Genomic DNA, 12,268 nt, shown 5'->3' with positions numbered 1-12,268 from the left:
ACAATGCTCACACAATGGAAAGTCCGTGTAATCTAGCACATGTAAGTAGCCAAAACGCTGAAGTGTTTTCATTCCCTTTTGGCTAATATGCCCTAGCCGGCTATGCCACAATTTTGTAGACAAAAGCTCGGCAACATAGATAGAGTGTTCGTAAACACTCAAAACAAACATAGAGTACATGGATCCATTTTTACGATCTTTCATCATGACAAGGTTGTTCTTGAGGATCAGCCAAGAACGAGCACCAAAAATTGTAATGTAGCCAAGATCATCCAATTGATCTATAGAAAGTAAGCTCTTCATAAGATTGGGCACATCTCTGACATTCTGCAACACAAAAGTAGTGCCATTATGCATATGAAGTTTCACATCACCAATGCCAATAATGTCAAGCTCATAGGAATCACCAAGCTTGACTATGCCATGCATGGATGCATAAGAGGAAAACCACTCTTTATGTGGTGTGACATGAAAACTTGCACCAGAATCAAGAATCCAATTTTGTGCATAACCCTCATCCTGTGCAACCAAAGCATCTGTCACCGGAGGAGGAGCATCCTCTACTGCAGTGGTAGGTATGGGAGACTCAACCACATTGATCTCCTCAATCTTTATCGGAATTTTGCCTTTGCCATAATTATCCTTTTGTATGTTTTTTTGATCTCTTATGAAATTGCAACAATCCTTTTTGTAATGGCCCTTGTGGCAATAGTAACACTCGACATTTCTGGTACTGCGGTCTCTACTTGAGTTCTTGTGTTTGCTAGGACCATGAGGATTTCACTCTCTACTTTTGATTTTGTATTTGTTCCTCTCACGGCCTCTTGCCTTTGTTGAAGTGCTAGCCATATATGCATCTCCATGACTAGCACCGTCAATAGATTTACGTCAAATTTCTTCAGTGAGCAACGTATCTGTGATAGCATTGAGCACTAACTTGACATTCAGAGCCGAATTGCTAATGGTTGTGCGAAAGATGTCCCATGAACTGGGTAGAGAGCATAACAAGAATATAGACTTGAGTTTGTCGTCGAATCCCTTAAAGCCCTGAGATGTCAACTGACTGAACAAGAGTTGAACTCACTTAAGTGACCAGAAATTGTGCTGCCTTCTTTCATGTTGAGCTTCATAAGTTTTTTCATGAGAAAAACTTTGTTGGATGCACTTTTCCTCTCCCATGCTGAACATAAGCTATCGCAAAGTTCCTTGGCTGTTGTCTTCGCTATGATAGAGAAGAACACTGACTCGGCTAGATGTAGACATATCGTAGCCATGGATCTCGCATCCAAAAGCTCCCACTGAGCTTGTGTACAATCATCATCCTTTGCACGCTCTTTCAAGGGTTTTGATAGGCCTTTGTTTGTCAAAACATCTTTCATGAGTTTGTTTGTCAAAACATCTTTCATGTGCTCTTTCCACATGGTGAAATTGCTGCCATCGAACTTGCGAATGAAATACTCCTCCTTTTTTGAAGAAGAAGCCATCACTGACAAGAGGGTTTGAGAGGTGCCAAACTATGGCAAGAAGCTGCAACAAAGAAGAAAAGTGGATCTATTGCCAACGACATTGATTGAGCTAGAAGAAATAATCGATTTCACCTTTGTACAACCCTACGCCTAAGATCTTGTACTCCACCAAAGATCCATTTCCATGTTTTTTTTGAAATGGGCTTTATAGAGATCAATGAGTGCTTACAGGATAAAGGGGGAATTTGCATTGGCTTCCAGGAATAGGGATGATTTTGTTCACGACTCATTGAATGAAAACGGGGAAGCCCTTTCTAAATGAGCATTAAAATTGAGAAATCAGAAGAAAATGTCAACGTTGGGCCAAGGGATGAAGAGCAACAATGCTAGGCCTAAGGTAGGATGGGCCAAGGCCAAGGGTCAACTCCGGATACACATGCGGTATAGGGGTTATATGTAGCTAAGAGCCAGAGGGCCAGGGGCCTATATATAGGCAGGTTGGGTGGTTATGAGCATGTCTATCTTCCCTCGGTCTCACATTGGTATCAGAGCTTAGGGGAGGAGAAGCTATGGAGGAGGGGGGACTTTTTGCATGGGTCTTCTCTCTCTCTCTCTCTCTCTCTCTCTCTCTCTCTCTCTCTCTCTCTCTCTCTCTCTCTCTCTCTCTCTCTCTCTCTCTCTCTCTCTCTGTGGAAGCCCGTGGGAGGATCTCTTCTCGATGCTGTAGGGCGGGCATGGACCCTTGAGTAGAAGAAGAGAATATCGCTACCGACATGGGAGGGGCCGCTAACACAGTAGTGGTCCGGCACTTGACCTGCACCAAATTAGGCGAGAGCGGGATCGTTGGGAGCGTGCCATTGTGGGGAGCATGTTTTGTCACAGGATATCCTTGAAAGGAGCATCTGATCGAGCTCCATCTCCTGCATGGTCTGAGCGCAACAACCAAATTTGGCACAGTTCTATTTTTGTGGTTTTCATACGGCTAGTGTAGTTATGGCACCCTAAAGTGACCAAGGGTCACCATAAGGGCCCCTTCTCACCTCCTAGGAAAACTACATGAGGTCACATGTCGTTCGTAGTGATGGAAAGAGCATTGCAAAGCAAGAAGGAGCATGCAACAGCTAAGAAGGCATCATGCAAAGGTTGTACGATTCGATCGCCAACAAAAATGGTCGGAAAGGCTTGGAAAATTTGGCATGCAAAGGGGGATCGAACCCAAACGATTGCTTCTCAAGGAGACGAACAACTATCATATAACCGTAAACCCCATGTCAAAGTCATGCAAGGCATGCTGAAGGCAAAGAATATCGATGGTCGAAGTAATTGGCAAACACATTGCTAAAAAGACATCCAACCATGCTAAGTGGACTTCTAAGAGTCAGCCAACAAGTCGACTTTAACGTTTTCAATTATGACTTCATTGAATCTCGCAGATCTCTCTGCAATATAAGCATGACAACTTATTATTTGGAGATATTTATCCTCAACATGGGGCAGCTTGAGCATGTTCGGTAAGTCTTGAACATTTTTCATGCATGGAATGTGATATCATAAATGGCTATGAGCACAATCGCTAGCCAAATAAATTATACCATCAAGGGTCTACCGTTATGGATGCCAAATTCCCAGTTTTGGCTTGGAATTTTTGGTCCTAGGCAATGTTTGCTCCTCAGGTTTAGGCAAGGCCTGTGTCATGTTGGTTACAGTTAAGGCATGTGGCATGTAAGGTGCAGGTATTTGACAAGGCCAATCATTGATTACAATTTCAAGAAGTTGTAACACAAGTTTGTTAGGACATGGCTCCTAGGCAGGTCGCCTGTCATTAATGCAATCAAACAACGCCAGGATCCACCCACCCATTGTTGGAAAGCATGATCTGATGAGTTTTCTAAGACATCACTGGAGCAAGGCTTTGTCTACAAATCCTCAAGATACCAGTAATCAAGCTAAGTAGATACAAGGTACATCTCTTGCAAGTATTTTTTTGTTTTTGAATACATTGCACCATTCGACAAGGTCGATTATTTGTGACTGCTTGACAAGGTCGAATTTCTTTTTCTATGACATTGTACATTGGCAAGAGTATCTGTTTGCTATGAGCACTGGAACTCCATAAGTACTTATGCGAAGCAAGGCTTCCCTTTCGCCATTTGGCATTGCAATTTCCATAGTTTGGGATATTCTATTAGCACATGACTTTGGGGAAACTTTTCTCCATTGCACGAGGGTGTATATGATACATATGCTACCTCACTCACGGAGTACATATGGCTATGAGCCGGATTTGAGCAAACTACCAGAAACCCTATGAGCTAGATTCGAGCGAACTACCAGAACCCTCGCTCTACAAGTGGGCGACAAGGTTAGTACATTTCTAGTTATGTTTATTCTTGTCTATGTTTTACTTTTCATTTTGGAAAATATCTCTCTGCTGTGCAAAGCAAAGTGCTTGGGCAGACTCCATAAGAAGCCATTATACAAAGCAAAGTGCTTTGCCGGATTTCATGTGAAGCACAGCTTCTCTTATGTGACAATGTATTATCAATTGAGCACTTCAACTCAATGATAATGGCACACATCTTTGGAACTATGTGGATATTAGCTCACAATTTATGCAACGGTGCACTATGTTGTATCCATGCCAGTGTAAGCGTGCAAGGCACATATACCAAAGGCTTACATGGTTGAGACTGTCATTGAAGACAAGGGCTTATTACTCTAATTTTTACTTGGTATGCACCTATCATTGCATACGCTTCCGCTATAGCACTAGCTACTTTGTCAAGGATGAGATCATTTATTTTAAAACATTTTGTGTTTATGTTTATTCACAGGAAAAGTGCCATACATATGCATCTTGTTACAATCATGATCACATACATGGTAAATGTGTCAAGATGTGATTTATGGTACCTTTCTTTCCGAGAGCATGGTACAAGTACAGTGTTGTACGATTATATGATAAGCTAAGACACAGACATGGTCCGCACTGGATCATATGCAAGGTGCATACAACACATTTGAATAAGGGATTTTTCCCAGCCTAGAATTCTCTCTCTCTCTCTCTCTCTCTCTCTCTCTCTCTCTCTCTCTCTCTCTCTCTCTGTGCGGGAAATATGAAACTAGGCATAATTTTTCTAAAATCTTTCTATGTCCATATGGTAAAAGGAAGGGCTAAGAGCCATCTATTTTTGAAGGGTTAAGAGCCACCTATTTTGGAATGGCTAAGAGCAATGTGTTTGTAATCCATCAGTGATTGCTTTCAAGATCGAACAAATCTATTTAGTTGAGTACCCATTGATTTTAATGGACAAGCAAGCCTCTTGCCATTACTAATTTTTTGGGTGTTATATTAGCACTACGCACTTTGAGTGTAAAGATCAAGTTGAGTTTTTGAAAGTCTCAAACTCAGAAACGCATCTCTCTACCAAGGTGTATAGATGAAGCAAGCAATTCAGACATCACGAATGTTCACAACACTCCTAGATTATGGATTTTTTGAGTCTAGACAAGATCTTGTGATTCCAACTTGAGTGGATCTTCTATTTTATCTACAACACTAAGAGTGTCTATACAAGTACAATTTTGGGATAAAACCTAGTTCGTGATGACTAAATCACTTATGTAAGTGTTGACAGTCAATTCTTGGAACCATCACACTTGTAGTTCACCAACTGCCAAGGGGTAGTGGAAAATTTTAAGCTTCCGCAGTCTTAAGGGCAAACCCAAGGGGGGTCATGAACATAGGCGAAGGGTCGGCTGCTAGTGAGCAGTTTTCTTGCAACGTCAAACCAAGGGGTTTTGCTGATATCGATATTACCCAAGGGGTTTGAATTGCAAAGGCAACACCCAGTGTTACATGTGTAATACTCCTTGAATTTCACTGATTTTCAATTAAGTGTTCCTAGGCCTTTGCATGCGGGAAATTTGGGCAGGTGCATTTGCCTATAGGTAAGTGAACAATATGTTCAATATCCAGGTACGCATCTGATTTGGTTTTGTTTTCTTTTTGGATATGTTTTTACTTTTTCAAGTCGGATGTATCAACTTCTATGTTTTCATTCATTTTTGCTCTTAAGAGAGATGACACGGTCATGTAAGAGCCCATAAATTTGGGCTATAGTGTCCAAAAATAAGTTTTTGCATTATGCAGTTATAGACCCACTTGTAGGGTTTATTTGACACATGTTGTTGCAAGGGATGCAACATGGTCTAGGAACTCAAGGAGTTTGGTTTAGCGAGTGTGGAGCAAGGCTAATGAGGGTCCCTCTCACTCCCGTCGTAGAGTGTTTTTCAGTTACCTCCACGCATAAGTACATCTTGTACTTAAAGGATGTTCTTTTCAGACACCCTTACATGAGACATATTCCACATGTGGAGAATATGAGTCTCTGGGAGTGACACTGGCACCCACTTTTTCAAGTATGTGTGATGACAAAGTCCCTATTTTATAGACCGTTTTCAGCCCGATGTGTCAGGAACAATTTCAGTGGCCAAAAATTGTCGGATACTCAGAAGGACTTGTTAAGGTACAAGTGCTGCTAAACAACATTAATGGATGGTTGTTTATGCATATAGCAAGGCTATAAGTTGTTAATGAAAAGGTTTCATTGTTTGTACTTAGAAGTGATTAATGTTTCACCTTCTATTATGGTTCAAACGTTTCAGCAAGGCTTGCAAATGATTGCAACAACAGAAAGTATTTAGTTTCTTTTCAGAACTATTTACATTCCTCTTTAATGTGTGCTGGGAGAATCACATTCGCCATAAGAATTGGCAAGGATGATCATGGATATACGGGTTCGGATCTATTTTCTCGTAAATGCATGCACACTAGGTGTTATGGGCCCTAGTGTTTAGCAAAGGCTGATTTGGAGCGGTATGCATATTCATCACATTAGTTGCTTATGAAGAATTTTTCATTCTATATGCAATATCTCTATGAGATTACGTTTGGGTCTACTGATCACCAATAGAGGTCATGGCTCAGTTTTGGGTGCTTGTCGATCTTTCAAGTTAACCGAGATGGTTATTCAATCAGGACGTTGTTGATTCCTCAACAATGTTGTACGATATTGTGATCCTTGTTTACCAGTCATCTGGGAAAACTCTCTGTAAACCATGGGGAAAAACACCTTAGTACTGTCCGCCGTTATCCAAGGGGATAGGCAGATTACAAAGTGTAATCTTGTGCTAAAGGATATGCAAAGTGTGTACATTAACACCAAGCAATCCAATTAGTAAGAATTTATTGCTCTACTTGGAATTTGCTTATCATAAGTTAAAGCATGTTTGCAACTAGCTTTAGTCTCTTCATGTATAAGTCAGGTTCTCAACCTTGAACACTAGTTATGGTGGGGTTGTTTAATGATAAAATTTGAGAACAAGTCAAGGAATTAAACATGGCTGATGATTACAAAGTGTAATCATCAGCTAAAGGATATGCAAAGTGTGTACATTAACACCGAGCAATCCACTTAGTAATCATATATTTCTCTACTTGGAGTTTGCTTACCATAAGTTAAAGCATGTTTGCGACGACTAGGTTTAGTCTCTTCATGTATAAGTCAGGTTCTCAACCTTGAACACTAGTTATGGTGGGGTTGTTTATTGATAAAATTTGAGAGCAAGTGAAGGACTTGAACATGGCTGATGAGTTATGCCAGCAAGTTACTTTCAGGGAGAGTGAAAAGAGGTACTCTTTTGGGTACATCTTTGTTGTGATAACTCGTTTAGCATGCTCATGCGTGTTCTAAATGGAGTCTACATACTATGTTGTGTACGAGTTGGTAACACAAGATGGTTGCAAATGGACAACAATGTGGAAAATCAAGATGTTACTTTTGGTTTCATTGAACCTCCTACTGAACCGTGTTCCAGTCAAGCAACCAGCTAGATCCATGAAGGATGCCACTCTGGAAACCATTAGTGTATCACCACTCTTGTTTTTGAGGATGAAAATGCTTCTCCAAGGGGGAGTAATGTCAGGCCTAAGGTAAGATGGGCCAAGGCCAAGGGTCAACTCCGGATACACATGCGGTAAAGGGGCTATATGTAGCTAAGAGCCAGAGGGCCAAGGCCTATATATAGGCAGGTTGGGTGGTTATGAGCATGTCTATCTTTTCTCAATCTCGCAAGCAAGGTGGTGGGGATAGTCCTTTGCCAAACCATTATCTGTAGGTGAATCTACTACTGGGTCCTCTGAATATCGTCATTGATTCCATGAGCTATAATCAGAACAGGTCGTTATATATGGTCACCAACAAAATCATTGAGGAAGAGGGAGGTAAGGGGAGGACATAGAGGGAGGAAGACATAGACGTGATTCTGTTGTCACTGTGCAACCCCACCAAGAGGACACTATGAGAACTTGGAGGAGCTCTAGGACAGCAATGGAGAGGTGCGCAACATCATGCATCTTCAAAATGAGGGAGCCCATTACTAAAGTGAACATGCATAAATCGAAGCAATTTTCAACAACATCTATATAACAATGCTTATCGTAAGGCAAGCAGAGACATACCTAATGAGACAGGAGGGGGTGTTGGCCCGCTTGTATCTTGTTGCTCCTCTTCGGCTTCCAGGTGTTCCTCGTGTTTAGCATCTGCTTCTGCTCTTGTTGCACGAGGATATCAAGCTGCTACTTATGCCCTTTCACTCAGATTGCACAGGCTCGAGAAAACGTACAAGCAGGCTGTGCATAGAAGGCACCGTAATTAGCAATAGCTTGGATAGAAAAGCACATCTGCTGCTCAGGGCATAACTTTCGTGATTTTTTGGCCACATCATTTCGAGAAAAAAGAGATTGTAGAAAGGCCCCTCGATGTAGGCCAAAAAAACCAAGTTCTATTATCTTCTATCAAGGGAGAACCAATCTTATGTTGAAGAGGTGGAAAAATAACGATTTAAGAGATGTCGCTATTTTGGATATTATGGCAAAATTTAAGTCAATTTTTTTGAAGTGGGGGTGTTTAGTAATTTTCCCTTTTTGTAAGCTCATTTCACTACCTACTAGCACCCACCACTTGAGACATGGGTGTTTGAAAGAATCGGACGAAAGCTTGCTCCAAGCGATGGCAAAGGAAGATGTGAAGATTCAAATGCAGTATGCAGAGCAGTTGATACACGAATTTCTGTTGTTAAGGGGTTTCACAAACATGCTACAAAGCTTCGAGGCTGATCTCTGAGGCAACCATGCACATGCTTTTCTCACTGCAACGACATAAAAGAAAAGTGGATCTATTGCCAACAACACTAATCGAGCTAGAAGAAACAATTGATACTACCTTTGTACAACCCTACACTTGGGATCTTGTACTACACCAAAGATTTATTTCCGCCGTTTTTTTTGGGATGGGCTTTATAAAGATCAGTGAGTGCTTACAGGATATAGGGGGAACTTGCGTTGGCTTCCAAGAATCGAGGATGATTCTCTTCAAAAATCACTGAATGAAAAAGGGGAGCCCCTTCTAAGTGCAATTTGACTTGCAATTAGAACATGTCGTTATATATGGTCACCAACAAAATCATTGAGAAAGAGGGAGGTAAGGGGAGGATAGAGAGGGAGCAAGACACAGACGTGATTCTGTTGTCATTGTGCAGCCCCCGCCAGGAGGACATTATCAAAACTTGGAGGAGCTCCAGGACAACAATGCAAAGGTGCGCAACATTATGCAACTTCAAAACAAGGGAGCCCATTACTATAGTGAACATGCATAAATCGAAGCAATTTTCAACAACATCTATAAATGCTTATCGTAAGGCAAGCAGAGACTAAGGAGACAAGAGGTGGTGCATGCCCCGCTTGTAGCTTGTAGCTGCAAAGCTCCCTCTTTGGCTTCCAAGTGTTCCTCATGTTCAACATCCACGTCTGCTCTTGCTGCACAAGGATAACAAGATGCTGCTTATGCCCTTTCACCGAGATAGCACGTGCTTGAAAAAACGTACAAGCAGGCTGTGCGCAAAAGGAATCGGCACTGCAATTAGAAATAGCTTGGATAGAAGAGTGCATCTGTTGCTCAGGGCGTAACTTTTGTGATTTTTTGGCTACGTCATCTGGAGAAAAAAGAGACTATAGAAAGCCCCCCCCCCGGGTGGGAGAACCAATATTATGGTAAAGAGACTCTAGAAAGCCCCCCTTCCCCCCCCCCCCCTTCCCCCCTTGACCGGGTGGGAGAACCAATCTTATAGTAAAGAGGTTGAAGAATACTGATTTTAGAGATGCTGCTATTTTGGACATTATGGCAAAATTTAACTTAAATTTTTTGAAGTGAAGGGGTCAAATTTTTTGAAGTGTTGTAAGCTCATTTCATTACCTACTAGCGGGCACCAAGGTCTCCACCTGAGACATGGGTGTCTGAAAGGACCGGACGTAAGCTTGCTCCAGGCGATGGTGAAGGAAGATGCGAGGATTCAAATGTAGTATGTAGAGGAGCTGATACGCAAATTTCTGCTGTTTAGGGGTTTCACAAACACGCTACAAAGCTTCGAGGCGGATCTCTCAAGCGACCATGCACAGGGCTTTCCAGGTGGACCAAATCCTCACCCTCTTCTTCTCCATCTACATCCCTCGCTATGACGAAGAGAAAATGCACTCCCTACTTGCCTTTCTTCGAAAATGTTTTTTCTCTCCTTTTGACGCCCAACGTGCGCTTGCCCTTCGCAAATTTGAGACCTCGCTCAAGCGCTACTACATCATCCATGCTCTACAAAAGGGTCGTATTGATCGCGTGGTTGAGTTCTTGGAGCGCCATGGCCCGAATTTGCTTCAGAGTAGTGAGGATTGGCAAGCTTGGTTTGGTATGTACGCTCTTACATTGTGCATGAGTGTTTGCATGCACGCTTGAGAGAGAGAGAGAGAGAGAGAGAGAGAGAGAGGCATATAAGCTCAGCTCCGCCTCAAGCACTAACCCACAAAGACTTCGGCAAATCTTGATACTCACTGCTCAGGCATAGTCTGTGGCATCTCAACCATTGTCCTATTCTTCCGCTCCACAACTCCGTTCTTCTCTGAGGGCGATCTTGTATTCACAGGCTCTCGCTTGATGCCATGATCTGCACAAAATTGAATGAATGCTTTGGAGGTAAACTCCTTACCTTTGTGTGATCGAATTGTCTTCGACACTTTATTGCTCTCCTTCTCAACAAGAGCATGCCAATTCTGGAAAAGATCAATTTCCTCTTGACTTTGGTTGTAGGAAATATACCCAAGTAAAGCATTTGAAATCATCCACCAGCAACATGAAGTAAAGAGCTCTGCCCAAAGACGGAGTCTGCATAGGTTCACAAAGGTCGTTGCGAACCAACTCCAAAACCGCAGTTGCTTGGCGCGTAGACTGCTTCTGATAGCCTCTCTATGTTGCTTTCCATGAATGCAAATAATGCATTTCCCATGCTTACTTCCAACATCTAGTAAGCCTTCAATCACGTGTTCACGAAAAGCACTACGAAGAGCATCATTGTTTAACTGGCCAAACCTGTAATGCCATAAATCACTTTGTGAGTGCCAGTCATTGAAGAAAGAGCATGGAGCTTGTAGAGACCATTCTCCATTGTCTCCCCTCTGACCTCCTTGCTGGAGTCTCGATCCTGAATGGACACCGCATCCTCTATGAAAATCACCTGTATACCTAGCTTGCACACCTTGTGCACAGTCATAAGATGAAAACCTAGGAGCATAAAGAACATTGGAGGTATGTATACCCCCTCTACCATCTGGAATCGACTCCATGGAACCCTTGCTATGAACAAGAATTTCAAACTTGTCGCCAATGAAAATAGTACCATAGTGTCGTCGTAGTATGGACAAAAGCACCGATGAGGTTAGTGGGGATGTCGTGGTATTTAGTCAATACTATGCATGATGGAGTTGATGGTTATATTGTCTTGTGGGTGACTACCATGGGTCTATACCTTGCACTTTCTTTGAAGGGTGAATCTGGGCTTATCCTGGATTCATCTAGGTATCAAAATTTTCCTTCAAAGGTGTCATGTGCTTTGAAGCACCACTATCAAGAATCCAATCACGACCATCTCGAACCACAAAAGCTGTCTCAACCTTCGATGTCCCTGGAGAATCTTGCGAAGGAAGTATCTAAATAATCAAAAGTTGGTGACTATATCATCATAGAAGTCAAAGCATCTCGAACTCGCTTCGGACACTTCCACCAATAATGGCCTTTTTCCCACAATGATTGCAATGCTGATCTGCCTTCAAGGTATCCTTTTCAGCATCACTCTTGTTTGGATTGTTGTTGCTTTTCTTCTTACCCTTCTGCTTGTTGTTGTTGGAAGAACTGGCCAAGGCTTGGAGTGTGACTTATTTTCCGCATTGAACCGATCCTTTTGGTCCAACACCATTGTAACAGTCTCATCCCATGAAATAGCATTCAACTTGCCACTCGTAATAAGTGAATAACAGAAATTGGAATAACGAGGAGGTAACTGGGCTAAAAGTTGGATGGGCTTCTCCTTTGCATTGATCAACTTTCCCATCTGAAGTATCTCCTGTTGGAGTGCGTGCATCTTGTTGCTGTGATTCCTCATGCATGATTGCTTGGAATTCAAGGTCCTCAATTACACCTCCAAAGCTATCCGCTTCATTGAAAAAATTGTCAAAAATTGATGACGTAGCATGATCACTCGTAGAGAGGCAGATGCTGTGGCAGGCTATACAACAATCGTACAAACATTCGAAATTCGCGCTGACATGCCATGTGAACTAGCAGTACGGATTTACATTTTTCGTGTTGACATGCTGACGTGGCATACTGTATGGAATTTCAAAAATTACACTGGTTGTT

The 12,268-nt window shown here is 42.2% G+C and overlaps 1 protein-coding gene across 1 annotated transcript; it reads right to left on the bottom strand.

Moving 5' to 3' along the window:
• Positions 1–11,424: 11,424 nt before the first annotated feature.
• On the bottom strand, positions 11,425–11,960 carry LOC147454910 (uncharacterized). The gene is made up of 2 exons (XM_086517090.1): positions 11,736–11,960; positions 11,425–11,559 (listed from the first exon to the last, which is right to left on the bottom strand). The coding sequence occupies exons 1-2, from the start codon at positions 11,958–11,960 to the stop codon at positions 11,425–11,427; spliced, it is 360 nt and encodes a 119-aa protein (XP_086373216.1).
• Positions 11,961–12,268: the final 308 nt, after the last annotated feature.

The sequence above is a fragment of the Adiantum capillus-veneris genome, chromosome 7 (genome assembly GCF_014529385.1).
Source record: "Adiantum capillus-veneris isolate H3 chromosome 7, ASM1452938v2, whole genome shotgun sequence".
Classification (NCBI taxonomy): domain Eukaryota; kingdom Viridiplantae; phylum Streptophyta; class Polypodiopsida; order Polypodiales; family Pteridaceae; genus Adiantum; species Adiantum capillus-veneris.
Note: the sequence above shows the minus strand (reverse complement) of the source record. Positions and strands in the feature narration are given on the sequence as shown.

Bases quoted from the DNA above. Each gene is read 5' to 3' on its own strand.
- LOC147454910 (XM_086517090.1), bottom strand. From the start codon at position 11,960: ATGGGAAAGTTGATCAATGCAAAGGAGAAGCCCATCCAACTTTTAGCC. The intron at 11,560-11,735 runs GTAAGAAGAAAA...TTGATTATTTAG, and splicing joins CAACAACAACAAGCAGAAGG to ATACTTCCTTCGCAAGATTC.